The sequence below is a fragment of the Paralichthys olivaceus genome, chromosome 13 (genome assembly GCF_024713975.1).
Source record: "Paralichthys olivaceus isolate ysfri-2021 chromosome 13, ASM2471397v2, whole genome shotgun sequence".
NCBI lineage: Eukaryota > Metazoa > Chordata > Actinopteri > Pleuronectiformes > Paralichthyidae > Paralichthys > Paralichthys olivaceus.
In genome coordinates this window covers 10,416,992-10,438,899 of record NC_091105.1, presented here as the reverse complement: position 1 = coordinate 10,438,899, position 21,908 = coordinate 10,416,992, and the positions used below count along the sequence as shown (strand labels likewise).

At 39.4% G+C, this 21,908-nt stretch overlaps 3 protein-coding genes and 1 long non-coding RNA gene across 6 annotated transcripts; 2 read left to right on the top strand and 2 right to left on the bottom strand.

Moving 5' to 3' along the window:
* Positions 1-2,721: 2,721 nt before the first annotated feature.
* On the bottom strand, positions 2,722-4,384 carry LOC138413521 (uncharacterized). Its single transcript, XR_011245877.1, has 2 exons — positions 4,271-4,384; positions 2,722-4,148 (listed from the first exon to the last, which is right to left on the bottom strand). It is a non-coding gene; the product is annotated as an uncharacterized lncRNA (long non-coding RNA).
* A 5,066-nt stretch (positions 4,385-9,450) lies between these two features.
* LOC109633488 (neurofilament heavy polypeptide) lies at positions 9,451-11,581 on the bottom strand. The gene is made up of 4 exons (XM_069537305.1): positions 11,053-11,581; positions 10,789-10,840; positions 10,483-10,597; positions 9,451-10,375 (listed from the first exon to the last, which is right to left on the bottom strand). The coding sequence occupies exons 1-4, from the start codon at positions 11,344-11,346 to the stop codon at positions 9,922-9,924; spliced, it is 915 nt and encodes a 304-aa protein (XP_069393406.1). The 5' UTR covers positions 11,347-11,581; the 3' UTR covers positions 9,451-9,921.
* A 722-nt stretch (positions 11,582-12,303) lies between these two features.
* LOC109633489 (ribonuclease Y) lies at positions 12,304-14,325 on the top strand. The gene is made up of 4 exons (XM_020093399.2): positions 12,304-12,763; positions 13,007-13,061; positions 13,542-13,659; positions 13,807-14,325. The coding sequence occupies exons 1-4, from the start codon at positions 12,467-12,469 to the stop codon at positions 13,838-13,840; spliced, it is 504 nt and encodes a 167-aa protein (XP_019948958.1). The 5' UTR covers positions 12,304-12,466; the 3' UTR covers positions 13,841-14,325.
* Positions 14,326-15,775: 1,450 nt separating this feature from the next.
* Positions 15,776-19,118, top strand: them4 (thioesterase superfamily member 4). Of its 3 annotated transcripts, XM_069537307.1 has the most exons (7): positions 15,777-15,912; positions 16,035-16,258; positions 16,956-17,145; positions 17,281-17,443; positions 17,706-17,816; positions 18,278-18,402; positions 18,539-19,118. In XM_069537307.1, exons 2-7 carry the CDS (start codon positions 16,142-16,144, stop codon positions 18,583-18,585), a joined length of 753 nt encoding a protein of 250 aa, XP_069393408.1. In that variant the 5' UTR covers positions 15,777-15,912; positions 16,035-16,141; the 3' UTR covers positions 18,586-19,118. The 3 variants fall into 3 exon arrangements, with proteins under 3 accessions (XP_069393407.1, XP_069393408.1, XP_069393409.1); XM_069537306.1 differs by having other exon boundaries at positions 15,776-16,258; XM_069537308.1 differs by lacking the exon at positions 18,278-18,402 and having other exon boundaries at positions 15,783-16,258.
* Positions 19,119-21,908: the final 2,790 nt, after the last annotated feature.

Here is a 21,908-nt window from a genome sequence, read left to right as displayed (position 1 = left end):
CCCCTGTAGGGAAGATTTGAAAAAATAAAGATATACTTATGCAACATTCAATATGTTGAGTGCTGTTTTCAGTGTATTTAAGTTGTGAAAACAAACTCACTGGTCACAGCATCCGACTCCAAAAGGCTCCATGCAAACACACTGGAAACAGTCACCGGTTACCCAGGTCTCTCCGATCCCGTAAACCTGCCCCATGTATTCACAGCTCCCTGAAAATGAAAAACATGACTGTGACATGTGCATTAGTGCAGGAAGTACTCCAATCCTTTCCATTGGTAGAAGTATAAATTCTATAATGTTGAATATACTCTCTAAATAAAAGCCATGCATTCAAAATATTAGGCTATCAAATGAAAAGTACATAGCTGTAATTAACTAAATTTGGGTTATCAAAAGCAACAAACAAATAGATACATTAAAAAAAATTGAAATGAAACAAAAACAATTCCACTGAAAGCAAGAGGGCAAAAAATAAAGCTATATAACATTGTAATTTTTTAGCAGTTCAAGACGGAGCATTTTTAACCACTTCCTATACTGTTGGGTAATATCTGCAACTATGGATTATATGAACTCTTCATATGTTCTGTTACCTTAGAGTACACACACACACACACACACACACACACACACACTCATACCTGTACCTTTGGTGTTGAAGAAGCACTCCCCGCTGTTATGCACAGCAAAACATGGCACAGTAGCACTCAGGAACAAGAGGAAAGTAAAGAATACTCCTCCTGCTGTATTTGCCATTTCTGAAAAAAAAAAAAAATCATCTTAAGTTTATAAAAGCAGATTATCAAAACAAGAGTCATAATAACCAGATGAGAGAAATGACACATTTGCATCTTACCAACTGTGAAATATTGACTATGTTGTATAAAAGCCTCCGTTCTTGTATTTTCTTCCCGTTCCTCCCCTCCTCTGGCTCTCTGTGTTCCCTCTCTCGGGTGCCACTCTTAAACTGACGCACTTTCTCCCTGTGGTCCCAGATATTTATACCTCACCAGCACGTCTTAATGGCCGTGCTCATTTCTACTTTCTTCGATGCTATTTGTCGACCCACCCCCCTCCCTCTCATTAGCTCCTATTCCAGGCATTATTATTATTATTACAATGTTCGTCATGCCCTCTTGTACTGCTCCACAGAAATTGCCCCAGAGTATACAGTGTGCACCCTTTCAGATAACATTTGTCTCAGTGGGTGCCATTTGACCCTATCACTAGAGCCACACTAGCCAAACAACCAGCCAGTGACCTATTGTCCTGCACAGGAGCTGCATGTGTGTGCACAAGTAGAAACATGACCCTTTGACCCCTGCTCACGATGCACATTCATGTTACTGCGACATTTAATGGAAAATAATGTTTTAGAGCATATGTGAAAAAGATCGATTTATTTAGCTTATATTGTTAGAATTAAAAATTACTTTCTGCTGTGTTCCAATAAAGATGCTGGAGATGTTTTTAACAATTGTCTTGTTCGTACAAATGATTAATAATTCATTGATGCACATCAGTTGCTTGATTTAATTTCATGTCATATTGTTAATGAATCATCATGTGTAGTAAGATTTTGTATATGATTTTACATGATTCAGTGAGCTTTAGTTTAAATATCCTATTAAAAGTCACTTTGATGGGATGTGGTTTTTCGTCAGTGTGTGTTTGAGTGGGGGGGGGGGGGGGGGCATATTTGAATGCTTATTAGTTAATTTCGTGTGTTTTTTGTGTTGTGGGGGAGGAGTTCCCTTCTCTGAGCAGGGATTTGTTTGAATAGACCAACCTGAGCGCTTAGATAACACGCAAGTCCACACACGCACACACACACACGCACGCACGCACACACACGCAGGCACACACACACACACACGCACGCACGCACACACACACACACACACACACACACACACACACACCCACACACACGCACACACACACTCTCATGTCTCACGATGACTCACATTAATTTCCAGGAGATTTACACTAATCTTAACCTTAGTAACTACTTGCTACCTACTACCTAACCTTAAATCACGTCTTTACATTGTTACGTTATGAGGACTTGCATTTTTGTTCACACAAGGAAGACAAGTCCTATAATGTGACTCTGTAAACTGACCTTGTTCCAACGTGGGTAAAACCTGGGCCACGCTCACAAACACACACAGCCACACACACACATATGCACTGATCTTTTTGTTTCGGCAAGGTTTCACAGCCTGCAGAGCGAGTTAAATAACTTCTGTGCATCCTGTCTTGATTTTCCAGTTCCCTCATTGTTGTTGCTGAAACAGTTCATTCACTGGTATGTAAATCTTTGGAACATGATCCATCCCTGCCCAACCCTTCAGTGACCTTTAATCAGCTCACAATATAGTTCTGATGTTGTAGTGAGAATGTCACTTTGTGATTGTTGGCTGCAACCAGTGGATGCCTACACAGTTATTACACAGTGAGCATTTTATTTCTCACATCAGTTCCACTAATTTTCCAGCCAGTGCACCCACTTGTGCACAACCATTAAATAAAAAATGCTCCTTAAAGACTTAATTGACTGGGGTAGAGGAGGTTTCATTTGCAAAAAGTCCAAAAGGATGTTCCCTATATGTAAGATCAGTTAAAAGATAAAAATAGAAACCGAAGCCTATAGCTCACATTGATGGATTTAAAGGTTGATGAATAAGGAATGTGGAAACAGTAATGAAGCAGTGCAAGTAATGTTAATACAGTTTCAGGCTTTATTTGTGCATTATAGTAAATTCATTATACAGTGCAATTGGAAAAGGAAGCAGAACAGTTTTGTTGAGTTAATGTGGGGAATGAAAACGGCACAGTAGTATAAGTCTCTGCCCCCCCCAACAATACTTATTAGGTATTAATTATTATATAAATTGTTGCTGCTGTCAATAATAATCAATAACTTCTTTATACTCTTATTGTTTTCATTTTAACTAGTCAGAACTGATACCTTATGTTGCTCAAGTGTCTCTTCTCCACCCATCTCTCCTCTCCTCCCCATTTTTCTCTGCTCACCACAACTGATCGAGGCAGATGACCACCCACATTGAGTCTGGTTCTGCTAGTTGTTTCTCCCTGAGAGAGTTTCTCCTCTCCACAGTCACCAAAGTGTTTGCTCATTGTGGGAACTGTTGGGTTTCTGTATATAAAATAAGATTTTAAGGTCTTGACCTTCTATGTAAAGTGCCTTAAGATAATGTATATTATGATTTGGCGCTATACAAATAAAATTGAATTGAATTGAAGTGCGACTGCGTAGAGAATAAAAAGAGGTTGTGAAGTAAGACTGGATACTCTCAGGTTGGATTCCTGTTGTCATTGAGCTGTGACTCGCAGAGCAGGATTTACGAGCAGGTTTGACTTGACTTGTCTGGTTAGAGTGAGTTTTACAGATAAGGCTGAGGGTTGGGATTATGCATTTAATTAATTGGTTTAAGGTTAGGGTGACGTTCTGAACAATGACTTATGTTAATAATGCCCTCAGAATAAAAAATTCTAACTTTATATTCAGGTACATTTTTTAATTCTTTTTTATTTCTTTTAAATAATACATAAAGAAAACTGTGATAGTCAATACATCATTGCTAATATTTTACTTTTTAATTACCACACCACTACAAGTATTACTACCACTGCAATGATATTTCATAATAATATTTCCTTTGCAAAGTTCACCTTCAAAACCATTTACCTGAACATCTGACCACGTGTGTCTTTATTCAGAGGCGAAGTGAAAGGATCAGAAGTCAGTGCCAGACTCTGTAGGAATATGTCTGATATTTAGTTGACATGAGGAAGCACAAGAACAACCGAATATCAAACATATCACACAGCTTCCAGCCAGTCAGAGCCTCAGCCAACTTGAAAAGCCTGAACCAGGATGAAAGAGAAGATATAGTGAGAACAAACATGGGAGGGACAGACACGCTGAACACTGAAAATATTGCACAATAAGTTTGTTTTATAGGGAATGCCATTTGAATCCAGAGAACATGTGGCATATGTGACTATACAATGAAGAAAAAAAACAGACCTGAACAACCTGTTCAGCACATGAGAGAGGAAAGGCCTCGAGAGGGAGGGAACCAGAGATCCTGTTGCCATGGGAGGTCACCTCTCCGTCACTTCAGAGATACATGGGAAACAGTGGATGGGGAAAGTGAGAAGAGGAGAGGAGGGACTAGTGTAACAAAACACTTTCAGCAAATCCCACATCACACGCAAATAAGAATATGCAGATACTCACCAGTTCTCTGTTCATGGAGTCCTCAGTCGAGTTGGTTAACAAGAGGTTAAAGTAAAGAAATGTGATCAGAGCAACTTGCAGATAACTGTTACATGAGTGTACAAGCTATGATCTGTGTGTGAATCGTTGTGGGACAGCATTTATAACCCTGGGAGTTTGGGGGGGACTACCTACCCAAACACACACACACGCTTTCAGTAACATACACACAAACACACTCACACACACACACAGCGCCCCCATGTAATTAGAGGGATATTGATCAGCTGCTGTGGCCTGCAGCCTTTCCTCCCCACATTAGACTGATCAATAGATGTGATGTTCATCCTGCTGTCAGCTACCACACACACACACACACACACACACACACACACAACCGTAGATTCACAGTCAAATGACTTATTGCCTGTAGGGAGGGCAAACATGAATGCATGATGGTCACTTCACTTATAGTCACTACTTGTTCCCTGTCACTAATAATCCAGAATACAGCTGTATTTTCCCTCACAACACCCAAATTTAAAGAGTACCCGCATGTAGCACCATTGTCTATTTCTAAGCACGTCTGCATTTTTCACCACTGTGCTGCCAGTCCATTGACATATGAACAAATAAAAAAAAAAAAGACATCATTTTCAAAGTGGAAGATTGGTTTAAAGAGGTGTTGGTTATGAGGCCCCCTTTGAAGAAATGATTCTACGGTTTACACGACATTATCAAGAGACTCATCCAGGAAGCATGTCCTCTTGTAGACAAGTGGATCCTGCTGGGAATGATGTTTTTCTACATAACTTACAATCCTGAAATAGATAATAATCAGTTGTGCCCTTGTGTGTCTCTTGATTGTGTTTAAAAGTTAGCTTGACTCTAGCACTGTAGGTGAAATCACGAGGTACATTTGTATTTCCACAATATTTCTGAGACATATACAGTATATTACTTTTCACTCACTTACAAGATTAAGGTCCGACATTGAATATATGAAAATATATGATAACATTAAATAGGATGCACCACTACAGTTTAAACTCCCTGCCAGTGACAGTTATAGGTTTACTTCATCATAAAAGGCTCGTGTGCGTCATTGATAATAATCTAATATCATTGAAAGTGATTCTGTTTGTCTAATAAAAGTACTTTTACTTTTAAAAGTTAAGTATTGTAATGCTAAAACTTGTGTACTTTTATGTATTTCTTTTTGAACAAAGAGCTTTTAATTATTGTGTAAATATGAAGGAGAACCTCTAGATTCAAGATGACCTCTGGTTTTCAGGATGACCTCTGCTTGTCAAACTTGCTGCTGATGCTACTGTCACTCCATCTGTGCATCCATCCGGCATCGCGTGGGACTCTAACATGTGTCGACTTCACATCATCACTTTGCATATAATGGTTAATGAAGAAGACAACACTTTCAACTGTGGGTGAGTCAGGACTTTTGTTCCTAATGAGCAAGAAACAGGTGTAGAAATTCTCAGTGTGAGAATGAGAGTTTATGTGTTGTTCGTGCAGAGATTAAGATTACATCACATTTTCATTTATTAACATCATGTTCTATTTTTAACATAAATCTACTCACACTCAGATGAGCAACAGTCCTCGTCTGTGACATCAGTCAGACTGACTGTCCGCCCTCTGTATCCTCTCCCTGTGTGGTGTTGACCTTGTGAGCCTATTGGGGCGGAATGATAGTCCTCTGATTGCCTAATTGTGAGCCTGGGGGAAATTTTAATGTCTCGCACATGGAGAACAGTCAGAGTCAAAGCCAGAGATAACAATGTAAATATAAAGCAATACAAGGCAAAAAGATTTTGTATATGCACATTTATTTATAGAAAGGACTTAATTTTACTTATGCTTGTAATCGTTCAGCTCTGACAACTTCCAATTATACAAAAAAATCTATATTCTATATTTTACAAGACAAAAATTTGAATTTCAACTTCATCATGTATATGACCATAGAAAATGCTTGCACTCTCAATTAAAACAGACCGACAGCACCACAGATAATTCTGTGGAAGTAAAGATTACTTCACACAACAAAATGACCACAAAAAGGCTTTTATTCACAGATTATAATAAAAGAAAAGAAATAAACAATAAAAACAACAGTATTTTATAAAGCAGATCCTGCACATTAATCATTAGGTAAAGTTGTGAACAATATGATGTATGTGCACTGGCTTGAATAATCATATTATGATGGGAGCCTCCATGGTTCAGGAGAGAGACAGAGTTTCAGCACCGACCATGAACCTGAATCTCTCTCTGCCTTCATTTACTGTCACCTCTCTCTACCATTAAAATCTTTAATAAAGGCAATATATAGAAATAAATATTATAGTATATTTAGAGGGAGTCAACAAAATAACTTTGCTGCTGTACAAGTATTATAATATTAAAATGTATCCTGAGGTAAACTAAACAAAAATAACAACACAGCAAAAGATTTTATTGAAAATTCAGAATGCAGCAGAAATAATAAAGTTCTTCATGATGAGCCACATCATAGACACACAGACGAGCCGGAGCTCCACCCGGATAACTCACAGAAGTTTATAGGTAGTGACAGAACAAGGCTTGGTGTTGCGATTGGTCAGTCTCTCTCCCTCTCTCTCTCTTGCTGTCTCTCTCTCTTTCTCTCTCACACACACACACACACACACACACACAAACCCTAAGGCAGGGTCACTAAGACACAGAGAGGCAGAAAAGGTTAACAACGATTATTCAATACCTATACTGTGTTTTCAGCAGCGGAGGTAGAGGAGTTATCTAATATAGGGGGAGGTGCAGGAGTGCAACAATTTTTTTTCTCCCTTCACAGCCAGTCTAATAGATGACTTCACAGTAACCCGTCTGCAAACATAAGCTACTTGGAGTAAAGAAAGCAGGAGGCACAGACTGTTTGACTTGTTTAACATTTCTCTTTTCACTTTTTGTTTGTCTCACTGTCAGCATATCTAAATCATTACTTGTGACCAGGATAACATTAAGCTCACAGAGTGTTACACAGCCTTGTGTCTGTAAAACCTCAAATCCTGTTGTTTACAGAACAGTCTCACGCAACGATATTGTTGAATATAATGAGGTGTGTGTTTTATGTATGGGTAAACACACTTCCACTAAGGACGATATTGATTCAACTTTGTGTGTTTATTTGTTGTTGAATTACAGGATGGCATGCTAAAATGCATTATGGGTCAGGGATTAACTCATTAGATTTTGGTGCCGATCTGGATCAGAGAGGCAGATACAGGAATTTATTTTCCAATCTTTAAGATTATGGGTTTTTTCATAATTTTCCCAGTTTTCCAAGAGATTAATTAATAGATTTTGATGAAAAAAAACCAGGCACATTTAAAGGTACAGTGTGTAGAATTTTGTGATATCTAGTGTTGAAATTACACATTGCAGCTGAACACCCTTTACCTCACCCTCTCCTTCCAAACATGAAAAACACCTGTTGCAGCCTTCAGTTGTCATAAAAACTCAAAATGTGTTAAGTTTGTTCAGTCTGGGCTACTGTGAAAAACATGCTAGCCTCCGTAGAGAGGGTCCTCTCAATGTAAATATAAAGTATTTAAATATAAAGGGCCTTTTCTGGGGTAAAGAAAACTACAATTCATACAATTTAGATGAACCAACTAGTGAAAACATCATGAGAATGATTTTATATTATATTTCTGCCACTAGTTCCCTTTCACCTAAATCTTACACACTGGACCTTTAAGGGACTCGTGAGTGAGTCAAAATTGCTGCTGCTTGACTCACTATAAAGGCACTGTTGGGCCTTCACGGAGGTATGTGCTGTACTCACAGCGGTTGCATGTCACACCTTTCGTTTGACTTTTCTTTTCATTCAGTTGCAGGTTAATCTAGTTTTTTTCCTGCAGGACTGTGTTATGTTTAATTTTGTTGAACCTGAACACAGACAAGTCAAACCCTGTCATGGTGAGACGATCCAGATGTTCAATTTTGCATCTCTTTCAGGTAAAGCAGAATTCTCAAATCTGTTGATGGCTCAAAAAAAGGCTTCTGAACTTTAGTGTTTACTTCATGCAGGAGTAAACTGGCTGCCGACTCCTGTCCAAAGCCTAATCAATGAAACTACTGTATATTTGCATAACACTTTTCAAACAGGTTTGTGTTGTTCAAAGTGTCTGTATAGTGCTTTTCTAGTCTTGATGACCACTCGAAGCACAATGAATAGATGTCTTTTGTCCCCTTCTTTTCACAGACTAATACTTGCCTTCTGAGTATTTACCAGAATTGTCTGAATGAAAGTATTTATTATACACTTTTTACTTTTACTTGCCTCATTTAAAATAGCTGTTTTTTCTACTCCTTACATTCTCAAAACTGGATCGTTACTTGTTTTTACGCTTTTACACACGGAGCACCTCTCGCTCACTTGCTTGCCCCCTGACTCGGGAGAGGCACAGGGGGCAGCGCGAGACCCTAAGCATCCAGAGGTTGGTCGTGTTGCCGTGGTCGACCGAGGTCACCTACAGGAACCTTGTTACGACTTTTACTTCCTCTAGATTGTCAAGTTTGATCATCTTCTCTGCCAGGGCCGAGACCGACTCCAGCAGGGCCGATCCAAGGACCTCACTAAACCATCCAACTGGTAGTAGCGATGGACGGTGTGTGTAAAGGGCACTTTTCTCTGCACCAGCTCTACACAGGTTGTAAACAAAACAATCCAATTTTTTTTTGCCTACAACATTTTTCATTTTGCCGAGTTATCAAAAGAGGCATTGTGTATCATTGAAGAAAACTTTACTTTTGTACTTAAGTACATTTCAGAGCCTGTAATTTCTTACTTTTACATGAGTAAAGGAGTTGAATCAGTACTTCTACTTTTACCAGAGTCTTTTTTTTTTAGTATCTGGACTTCTACTTAAGTAAAGGTTGTGAGTACTTTTTCCCTCTGAATATGTGTAACAGACAAACTGCTAAAGGCAGAACTGCTGTCTGTGGATTGGTCAATGTCATCTGTAATTTAAAGTGTTTTGAGTGGTCTTTATATAAAAATACATGTATATAAATACAGCCAATTTACAGATACTGTACTTTAAGTAACATTTTTGAATATTTCTTTCACCACATGATAAGGACTTTACTTTCATCAAATGTACTGCTTTAGATCTCAGTAAAATATTTGAGCAAAAATGTAAGAGAGATAAACAGTTATTACTTTATTGTACTGGAAAATTGTTTTCATTAAAATTAAAGAAGTTAGTACATTGGCAACAGAGGCAAAGCAGTAAAGTTTGTCAATCAATTTGTTATTTACAGTGATTTGCAGGTCAAACCACATCACATTAAATCCCATCACAACTCCATTTAATCAATGAGTGTTTCTTTAACAATTTAACACATTTCCTTTCACAAAGGTGAAGTCTTGATCTTAGCCACCACAACTTATGTCTCACACACAAACACACCCATACCAGTCATATTCCAAAAATGTATCTTAATTTCTATTAATGTTGTTGCATAAGAATAAATAACAGATTGTAATGGAATATACATTTACACCTGTACAATTGAGTGTGTTCATCACTGTAAAACTGTATGTGTCATCCACTCAGTGAAGATACAGGCTGGAATCTCACAGATAAGTGTTGTGCAAGTGTTATTTCTTATCGTGCCTCTTCCTTTTTGGGGGCCTCCTCTTTCGCCTCTTCCTTTTTGGGGGCCTCCTCCTTTGCCTCTTCCTTTTTGGGGGCCTCCTCTTTCGCCTCTTCCTTTTTGGGGGCCTCCTCCTTTGCCTCTTCCTTTTTGGGGGCCTCCTCTTTCGCCTCTTCCTTTTTGGGGGCCTCCTCCTTTGCCTCTTCCTTTTTGGGGGCCTCCTCTTTCGCCTCTTCCTTTTTGGGGGCCTCCTCCTTTGCCTCTTCCTTTTTGGGGGCCTCCTCTTTCGCCTTTTCCTTTTTGGGGGCCTCTTCCTTCGCCTCTTCCTTTTTGGGGGCCTCCTCTTTCGCCTCTTCCTTTTTGGGGGCCTCCTCCTTCGCCTCTTCCTTTTTGGAGGCCTCCTTCTTTGCCTCTTCCTTGTTGGGGGCCTCTTCCTCCTTTGAATCCTCTTTGGCACACAACTTGCTTTAAAAGAAAGTTAAATGATAGAAAATGTAGTGAATGCATTGAAATAATGTTGGAACTTAGTGCACTCTGCCGTTGTATACACACAGAAAACGTAGTAACCATACCTTGCTGTTTTTGATTGTCCTTTTAGAAATTGGCAAACTGCACTCGGTTTTTTTAGTTGATTTTTCAGGGACACCACTTCTTTTTTCCATTCGGCCATCTCCTTATCATTTTCCTCTGTATTGTCATACATGACAGATTGTAAATGTTTCAAATGATGATTGATTCAAATCAATTTATCAGCTTTACTGCTTGTCTTCTGATGGGTAGCAGGGCAACTAGAGCCCATCCCATTTACAAAGCATTTGTATTTTTTTTTTAAATATAAAATTAAAGTCTCGTTTCATGAATACATGGGTTTCACTTACCTTTTAGGTTATCGACTTCTGTGTTGGAATCATGCTCAGTGTTCGGATTTTTCTGCAAAGTAGAGGAACAATTCTAGGCATGGTTTCAGTCCCTGCTCCGACACTCTACAAGATGACATCTACAAACAGGTTAGATGAGACTGAATATGTGTGTGTGTGTGTGTGTGTGTGTGTGTGTGTGTGTGTGTGTGTGAGAGAGAGAGAGAGAGGGGGGTTTCTTGGGTGTCCTGCATACTTTTGATTATGACCCCTATCTCTGCCCACCTTGTCTCCCTCGCAGATGTCCACTTTCCCCTTGGTCTCATCCGCCTTGACGTTCAGCGTGTGGGTCTCCTCCACCGTGGTTTTTTGCTCCGCTTGTATCCTGTCGATCTCCTGCCGCTGGTTGGTGATCTCGGTCTCATACTCCGTCAGCACATCATGGCTCACCCGCAGCTTGATGTCCTGGAACCTGCTGTGCTTTTCCTCCGTCTCCCGCGCCTTCCTCCGCACTTTTATCAGGCCGAACAAAATGAGAGACACCACTATTGTCACGGGCAGCAACACTTGAACCCTCATTTTTCTCTCACGCTCAGGGGGATGTGATGCGTCTTTGTGTGAAGGCGTCGGTCCCGCAGGATGGATGTGAGATGTGAGGATCAGACTTCTTCCTTTACGCGGAGTCACCTGCCTCCCATGTGGGACTGAGAGTTTGCAGCTCCTCGGTGTAAAATCCAGCTGGTTTACCTCCCTGCGTTTCAATCAGACTCAGAGATAGACTCACCTGCGCCTCTGGATTGGACAACTCAGGTGTGTTGGTGCCTGAGCTGCACAGCGCCCCCTGTAGTCTATGTGCTTAGAGACACGCCTTCTTCCTTCTGCGTGGCCTCCTCCCGGTGAATTCTGGTCGGTGCTTCTTCCTGCCCACTCGTTCCATATCCTGATCCCTATGAACACTTTATCATCATGATGAGGCCTCACGTAGATCAACAGTCCACCTTTACTTACTGTTCTCACTGTGTGTGTCTGTGTGTGTTTATTATTACACACTCTTTTTAATCCGGAACAGTGCAGGGAGGATTATTGTTTTGTGTATAAAATCCTACTATCCAAATAAATGTAGTGAGATGGTCGGATAAGATAGAATGAACAAGATAAGATGTGCCTTGATTGATGCTCCGTAGAGGAAAGAAATGACAGAGCAGTACATGGCAGTATAGCAGTGCAAGGGGAAAAATACAGTAAGTATAAAAATCTGAATAAAAATGAAAATATATACTATACTGTTCACTTGTTAAAGATGTGTTGACATTTTTGGAAAATGGGTTGAGACCGTTATGTGAAAATGAGTAAACTAAATGTATTATGTTTAAGGCTAATGTGTAAGTCTCCAGGAAGTCAATGTAAGTCCATGTAATGTATTCTGAAGTCAGTAAGACACAACTGTGTGTGTGTGTGTGTGTGTGTGTGTGTGTGTGTGTGTGTGTGTGTGTGTGTGTGTGTGTGTGTGTGTGTGTGTGTGTGTGTCACGCCCAGCCTGTTGAGCAGGTAAAGCAAGTTTCAAACACTCAGTCGCAGAAAACCAGACCTGCAGATGACACGCGTCCACGACTGGAGGAGCGCGCACCTGTAATTCTCCACAGGTGATCGTCAGCAGCTGCTCCCTCCATCTGTCTGCGTCTCTGACCCGAACACCAACATGAAGATCGCCATCGTAGTCGTCGGCCTGAGTGTGGCCGTCATGACGGTGCTGATCTACGAGGCCATGCGCCAGGAGATCAGGCTGAGGGGCCTGAAAACCCGCACGGTGGAGAACAACGTGGCGGTGAGGAGGAAGGAGGAAGAGATCGTCGATGCGAAGAAGAAAATCCAGGAGCTGAAGTCGGAGCTGGACACCCACAACGCCAAGATGGACGATCTGAGGAAAAAGAAGGCAGATATCGAAAAGTCCACACAGGAGTTTGAGGAGAGTCTGAAGAACTGCAACACGGAGAAGGCAAGAAGGCACACACGCGTACACAACCTTGTACTTGTAGTTTATTTAAGACACTCAGAATCATTCCTCAGACCCTAGCTCATCCTAGATCATCCTTACATAACCTAAACTCTAACCTTAAGAGTGTCTCAAAAAGCAAGGCGTCCAAAATGTCCTCCAGTAAAATGGCTCCCACAGTGATAGCCTTACATCCACTCTCACACTGCTCCTGATGACAAATGCTTCCACCTGTTTCCTCATTAGGAAGAAGCAGAGAAGAAGAAGAAAGATGTTTCAGAGACCTTAACCAAACTCAAAGGTAAGGACTGGCTTTTGTTTAACTTCTGGGCAAATGTTTAAAAGTGTGCACCAACACTTAAACTGATCCGGATGAGACTGAGCAAACCCTAAGGTGTCTACGCATCTACACATCCATTTAAATCTCATGGGGGGTGGATTGGAGCAGCTGAGGTCTCGCACCAAGCACACAGGCCTCTGCAGAACCCAGTTACTAGGATTCCTGTTGCCAATTTAAGTTGCTTCAGTATGGTCTGGTAGAGCCTGACCTGTATGGATTTTTGGGGGCAATAGTGATATTTGCAATATATATATATATGAAAGAATATTGGCTATGGTACTTAAGAAAATTAATGTAATTGAGTCTTGATTCATTATAAATAACTAAATAAAAAGAGAACATAAATACAACCAAATATAAAGGACTTATATTAGGAAAATAAATGTTTTAATGTCTGGAGTAACATTTGTTTCTCTCTTTCACAAAATGTAATGTCCTCAGCTGATCAAGAGGAGGCTAAAAAGAAAGCAGAGGAGGATATTAAGAGCTTGAAACAACAGATCCTGGATAGAGACAAAGCTATTTGTGCCTTTGCTGACATGACGAAAGAAGAAGCACGGTAAGATCTGACACACTTCTGCACATCATCAACAATAAGAGTGTGAGACCTGTATAGGATTGAAGAGCAGCACCACTTTATATGCTGATGGTCACAAAAATAAAGATGTGAATGCCAATTGATTTTTTTATTTCCTGACTTTTGCAGGAAGCTGTGTGGTGTCAACGAAGCTCCAAAATAAAGTCCACTCAGAAAACTAAACATTAACCATGAACTTTTGAAAAGAGAAGTGTGCCATGCATACAAGGATACATCTGAAGTATGCATGGCATATGCATGAAAGTTTTGTAAACCCATTCTTGGAACAAATGGCAGGGACAGGGAGTGGGGAAATATGTTGCAAATGTTTTTTCTTTAAACGTGATTGTTTGTTATTAAAATCTCCTTTGCCTTTTGTCTCTGTAATGGACTTGTCACGTACTTGTGATTTAAGTCTTCATAAATACATGTTTACCAGAGTTTGAAGCAAAAAAATTCTTACCCTGATTCAACTGGTAAACTAGATGTGAAGCATCTGAATCAACCTGAGGCATATTCATTGTCTGCAATGTTGCCCTGCCCTCTGGTTAAACCTGAGTGGTGACTAGTAACCAGAAAAGTATGTGATCATCGATGTAATCTCCAGTGTGAAGTAAATTAACACAATAAAATGTTTATGTAAATGAATACTGACATGCATGTTTCCAAACATATTTATTAAAAGCCACAGGAATTTGTATCCATTATCTGATTTGTACACAAAGTCTCACTTGGCTGAAGTTTTCTAGTGTTCCCTCCTGATTTAGAGGTGTTTGTACTGCAGAGCCTTAACTAATGCAATGTCAACTAAACAGGAAAAAAAACTAAAAGTACACAAATGCATGACTCATTATGTTCATCTGTCTGTTATGTATTCATCTCTTATTTGAAAAACTAAGTTTAATGATGCGTTCCTCTATCCCCCCCTAGTGTCCACCAAAGGATACAGACTGACAAATTAGCCTCAGTGTGAAAAAGGCGATGCCTCTGAGCATGTTTCCTCATCATGTCTCCGGCACCTGATCGAGCTCTGTGCTTGTGAAATCAGTGTGTCCCTGTATTTAATATTTAATTTCTGCAGAAAGGTCCCTTCTACCTAAATCCTACACACTGGACCTTTTAATCAAATCTGCAAAAAGCTGAAAGACATATGGTTGAATCTTGATTGAACAATTTATTCAAATAAAGTTAAGTTAAGTAGTGTCACTGTGTTAAGATTACAGTAGCAGGAAATTAAATGGCTAAGGTGGGTTCCATCTAATCTATATACATGGGTATATATGGATATATTGCGTGTGTAAAATAAGATAATCCTTGTCTAAATAGGCAGTAGTAAGTAATAAGTAACATGCAATACTGAAATATGTAAAGTGACCATTTATCTAGAAAAGGTGTTGACTGGGGATTCTTTGACGCTTGATTTGAATGAAGGGAGATCCAAAGAGGTCCAGGTAAATTCCAATGGTTGGTTTTTTGATAAATGAATGTTACAACTTGTAGTTTTGTAAAATAAATTAATCGAGGCAGAAAAGCTTAAAGTGTACAAAGCAGCAGTGAGGCCTATCCTCAGCAAACAAAGCAAGCACCCACTCAAACAGCGAGGTCAAAAAGCTGTGTGCTTCCAGTCAGCCTCACCTCCACCAGGTCACTCTCCTATTGATGGCCTTCTGACCTGCAGAGGGCACAAGAGCTCAGGAAAACATAAACACAGCAGGCATTAGAATAACTTATTAAATAAATAGCGAAATGGCTCCTACAATATGAATGGAATTAAACTAATATCAAACACTAGTGGAAACACCACTAGAATAAATGTTATATCCAATTCCTGCCAATAGATCCCTTTCACCTAAATCTTACACACTGAACCTGAAGTCTGGAAGCGGGATCAGGTAAACAGAGGAAGTTTCCATCAAACAGTTCTGAGATCAGATCCTCACCAATACTGTCAATCTGATATTTTACTGCAGCTCTGTCTGATGTCATTGACACTGTTGTTTTAAATTGGTCGATCATCGTTTAAATAAAGTAAAAAAAAAAAAAAAAACTGGGAACAGCCAATCACAATGCGAGTTGTAAAGCACGTGGCCCAAGTGACGCAGTAACAGGAAGTGCGGGTCCCGATGACACATGAGAGGTTACAGATGAACGACCTGTGCAACTTTACGTGTTAATGTCGCAGCGAACGATTCTTTACGTCAACACAAAGCGTAGTGATGGCGTCCTGAGCAGAGGGTGACGTCACGCTCATCTGTGCCTATTTGTTTGATTTCATTTCTTTTAGTTAACGTGGATGAACTCGATGGGAGTCGAACCGTGTACAGTTCATAAAGTGACCCGGCTCCGTTTGTCCACAGGGGTTCAGTGCAAACATCGCATTGACGCACACATTGGTCCTCAGCTCTGAAAGCCGGTGTCTTCAACAACTTGTACCTCAGCCGCCATCACCTCAACCAGAGCAGACATGACGAGGAGCCTCGGTGGGTTGTTGTTCAGAGGCGTCCACAGCCTCACCTCTCTCCCGGCCAGGAGCACTCAGCTCGGCCACCTGTCAGCCTGCAGCGCGGTCAAGACCATGGTGGTAGGTAGAGTCCGCTGTTCTGATGAAAGGGACCGATAGAATAAAAAAGAATAGAACTATAGTTAGAGAACAAACTGCGGTGTGGAGCAATACAGAGCTGCAATGACTAGCTGATTAATCAGTTCATTACTGAACGTTGACTGATCTACAATTCACAGCCCTAATCCAAAACACTGGTGCGTGTTCCTGTACAAACACTGGACATATCACGATCAACTGAAAAACAGTCATGACCACTGAATGTTTGAGAGGAATGGCAACAAACACTGAACCTTGAAGTCATTTAAACGTATTTTATCAGTCTGTTGAGTTTTTTCTTTACACAGCTTATCTTATGAATGGAACCATGGGTTGGCTACATACATACATTTGATTTAAACATATGATATACCATCCTGTGTAGTTTTATATTATGTTGAGAGTCTAGGTAATCCAAGAAACCTCTTATCCAAGAAGCCTCATGGTTAAAAATGGGTACAAATATTTCAGGACTAAAGCACATATGATCAGGGAATAAAATAATACAATACTAAAACATTTAAATACAACCTTAATATAAATGTTATGATCAACAATAATCGTCTATTGTCTTTATATATTGTTATATGGCACAACCATAGGTGTCCATGACTTGTAACAGCCACTTTTTCAAGAAACATCACTAACTAATATTTTTGTGCATTTAACTGTTTGGTAGACGCTGCCATCGTTTCTTTCCTCCAAGCCCCGGGACTTCAGCCTGCCCAACCCCTCGTGGGGCTCAGAAATGTTGCGGTTGTACGAGCATTACAGCAGCCAGTGTGAGGTGGAGACAGAGGGAGGAGAGAAAGACAGAGGGCTTTGGACGAGACTGCCAAGCTACAATCGCTCCCTCAAGTATGTCACAGGTAGAGCTGTCTATCATTAAACATTAATTTAATTTCATTAGGATTTCTATCCTACAACATCTGTATTTATTATATGTTTTTCCTGAGCTGCAAAGATGTTGACTCACTTGTGCCTGTTGTTTTTTTTCCCATTAGGTGGATTTTATCTCAGTAAGATTATCCAGGCGAAAGCTCGTCTTTTTACCCGCAACATCCGAGAGGAGGGGGCAGGATTTGAATACGTTGTGTTTGTTAACAAAAAAGAGAAGAGGGTTGTGTGCATTTTCCAGGCTGGACACCTTCTGGAGGGGCCTCCAGGGTGAGAAAACAGAGACACCAGATAGCACTGTTGTTTGTGTATAGATGTCTATGTGCACCTGTTTTTTTACATTCCATTTCTACTTAGCCGTACTCTGAAAACAAAAGGGTAATATTATCTTGCATACATTTTCATATGTTATACCTGTTATATCTGAAAAGTAAATCAATATATTTAAGCATTCTTAAATAGATTTACAACTTAACAAAACCTCACTTTTAAAACTTTGGACTTGATATGTATTGTATGTTTGTGTTTCCAGCTGTGTCCACGGGGGGGCGATAGCCACTATGATTGATACAGTGACAGGGACTCACGCCTCGGTAGTGTCCGGACCTGTTATGACCGCCAACCTCAACATGAATTACCGCAGGTACAGGAACAGAAAAACACGGAATATGTTGTTTAAATATATATATATTAAAAATATATACGTAAAACATTTATTCATGTAGCTCAAAAGAATTAACTTTTACTCAATTACATTTTCTGTGTCAGGGTCTGTATAGTCTCATATAATTACATAAGTAGGGTTTATAGGAATATGACAAGTGCTGCTTAGGTGGTCCAGAGTCCCTGCATTAGATTGCAAGTGCTCAAAAATATCGACAAGAGTTATCTAGAGTTGGGTCAGTTTACATTAACACTAAATGCACAGTTTAGTAATGTTCTAGTTGTAACAGCTATCGATTGTTAGATGTTTGCTTTTGGCCCATCCTTAACTCAGATGTTAAAATTAAAATGATTGTAATCCAAGTATATACAAACTCATATCCATATTGTTGGATATATGTTGTGACATAGGTCCCTAACAAACATCTGTCTTGTGTCCAGTCCCATCCCACTTGGAAACACAGTGTTGATAGAATCCTCTGTGGATTCGAGGGAAGGCAGGAAAATGTTTATTTCATGTAAAGTCACCAGCAGTGACGGCTCAAAACTGCACACAGACGCAACAGGTACAATTTGGTACACAAACTGTACCTTTAAAGAAATATTATAAAATGTAAAACACGTATCTGCTCACAGAGCTGCTGTAACATCACTTATTCTATTCTGTTTGTTTTTGTTGTGTCTTTCGTGGTTCTTGTGCAGCTCTGTTCCTGTCAGTCAATTTCAGTCATCTAGTGAAGGGAGGATGACACCAATGCAGCAACACCTTCCCAAACCTCATCAACAGTGTGAGAGTGAGACAGGATGTGTGAGTGTATCACTGATTTGCAGTGTTATTGTATTTGCCCGATGATTTAATATATAACTTATTTTTGAATTTGTATTAATCATTTTTTGTTTTTTTTTAATTGTAATTACATACTAGTATATACCTCTACTTGACCTCCACTGCTTAGTGTTATTATCACATCATATACATCATACATATGTCAATATATTTATTCATCTACATGTTACATATTATTGCACCTCAGCTTTTGATAGTGACATTATATTAGAAAATGTACTGTACTTAAATACTTGTTTAGTCTAATAAAGCCTTACCTTAGTGTATTATATAAATCATACAAATACGTTTTTTATTTGTTTGTGAAAAAGGGAAATTGCAGCTAATAAAAATTGAATTGTATCCTGTTGACATTAAAAAAAAAAAAAAGACTGGGATTGCTCCTCCGTCATATGGAAATCTTGACATAAATGTGATTAAAAACTTAAAAAGAAACATTTGATAATGCTCTTACTTTCCAGATTTGATTGAATTATTAAAAAAGTCCAGGGAATAACTATGAAAGGTATAAATGGAAGTAGTAAACTGCCCAAGGTAAAAAATATATAAATAAATAAATAAGAATGTTAAGGTCACTGAACAGTGGAAAAAGTATTTAAATTACCAACAAAACAGGCCATTTTCATGGATGAGGAAACGTCACAAGTTTTTCTTTGCTTTAACTTCACACTGAGATATTTGCTTTTTGAAAACTACATAACATGCTCATGAAATGTACTTTTTAGTTTTTATCATACTACATAATATAGGATACCACATATAGATTGATATCTTGGTATTGACATCAGAAATGTCTGAGCGTGCCACAGTTTTCATTAATATGGAACACTGTCCACATCACAGAGATCTGCGCTGCTCTGGCAGCTATGTAGACCACAATGTTCAAAAAGTGTCACAGACACCTGACAACATATAGAGCTCCACATTTAGAGCTAACCCACGCCAACTTTCTTTTACACACGACTATGACACATCCGAATGTGACTGTAATGTTGATTTCTCAACATTTTCTGTTGTTGTAACAAATACTGTTTGCATTGGGCTTGACATGTTGACAGAAGGAATAAACAAACCTCACTGAATCATACAACTGGCACTCCACAGCCGTTCAATTAAAAATAAGATTATTTCAAATAGAACATATGTGAATTTAAGTTATTGATTTATTAGAGGCTTCAAATTTAAGAACAAATTGTGTTATTAATGAATTAGAATAAGAGCCTTTTGCATCCTGTCAGAAGACTGAGCTGCTTAAACATTCACATAATATAAATGTTAATTAACATGGAAATATTTAATATACTGGATTCACAACATGTAAAAAGGAGTTAAATGTATTAGTTGTCTTATAAATGTGTCCTGTAATATTTAGATTTTTTGATGAAAGCCACTCCATGATTAATACAGCTTCTAACACTTTCTGGATTTTTACAGAGTTTTCTTTGTTTTTGTTATATGCTTTTTTAAAGTAAAAATACGTAGTTGTAGTAGTAGTAATAGGAATAAGTGATACAAGTATTAATAGTAATTAGGGAGTTACAGTTGTGCAAGTGTTGCCTCTCAGTGAGTTTTTGTGGGTAAATTATTGGCCCTACAAACCATGCATGCATTTAACTTCACTTCTCACACAGTCTGGTCTGATGTGTGGTTTCCAAGTGTATGGACTCGTCACAGTGGAAGCCTGGTGGTCTTCTGAGGGCCCCTCACACTTTAACCTCAGAGGAGTGCAGATGGAAATGCTCCCTTGGTTTCTAACAACGTGTGTGTGTGTGTCTGTGTGTGTCTGTGTGTGTCTGTGTGTGTCTGTGTCGGATGCAGGACTAATGAAACAAGTGAACACCAGCAGTTATTGCGGAAGAGTCATGTGGTCAAGTTGGGTTGGAGGAAGCAGGGTGGGGAGTGGGTGGGGGTGGAAGGCAGAGTATGGGCAGTTGTTTTAAACTTTCAGTTAAAACCACCTGTAACAAACTCTGTCTGACATACCCAGAACAGTTTTTACTGTAGATAATAGACAATAAAGTGCAACTTGATAACCGAATTTGATTTGTTTTCAATAAAGGAACATTTCTGTTTAGAGTGAAACTCCTGATGGTGAAGAGTCTGTGGGTGATTTAACAGCCAACAATTACCTTTTACATTTGATTTCAAAAATGTTACTTTAAAAGTCTCAATCTGTAAAAGTCTTGGTGCACTGTGCTGACTGAGGACAACTGTTAACAGCCAGCAATTAAAGGGAAATTACAAAACTTTTATCAGTGAGAATTTACTTGTGTTTTGTCTGTTGGTTGGACAAACTGAGCAATTTAAAGAAACACGTTTTTGTATTGTGTAATAGGCATATTGCCATTTTTAAAGTATTTTCTAAACAAATCCCAAATTTGTATACATTTGATCTTGGGGGTGGGCCCCTGTGATGATCATCATTTATCAGTACAATGCTTATCCTGGGACATTACAGTCGCTGATTTCATCTTCATTTAAAGCCAACTGGCATATTACAGTGCAAGAAGTTACATTTGAGTAAAAGTAGCACAGTGAACGTACTAATCTATAAGAATTCATGTTATAAAAGCTCACAATGTGTTTGGTTTATACTTGAACGGACAAATACATGTGTTGAAGTGAAACATTTACTCAAGTGTTGTACTTACAGCTAGCCATTCTATTCAATTTTATTATATATATATATATATATATATATATAAACTTTTATGACTATTTTTTCACAGTCCTACCAATTATCTCATTTGAAATGATGCATCACATAGGCCGGTTATCAGTAAACCAGCCTCTCTGCATATAGACATGTGCAGAGCTGCAGGTCGTGACAAGTCTCTAAACTTACACCAATTTATGAAGAGGGATTTTATTCCGATATAAACAATGTGCTGGCGTCTAATGCGTCCTCTGCTCGTTGTGTGTTATCTCAATTAGTGTAGCTGACATTCGTGGCAGCACCAGCAGCATCATGGGATTATATTTCTCAACCGAGTGCTACAAAGCAAAACCCGATCCGCTGCTGTTGCATAAGAGCCGGTGACATAACTCTCTCCAGCCCGGCATGGTCAGGGCGCACGGAGAGCGCACGGAGAGCGCACGGAGGGAGGGAGGGAGGGGAGCCGGAGCGCACGTCGTGTGTTCGTTCGGCCCGTCCAGCTGCACTCGCCCCTCTCTGCCGCTGCTGCTGCCTCAGTTGTGGCGGTGGAAATTACATTAATTCATAAC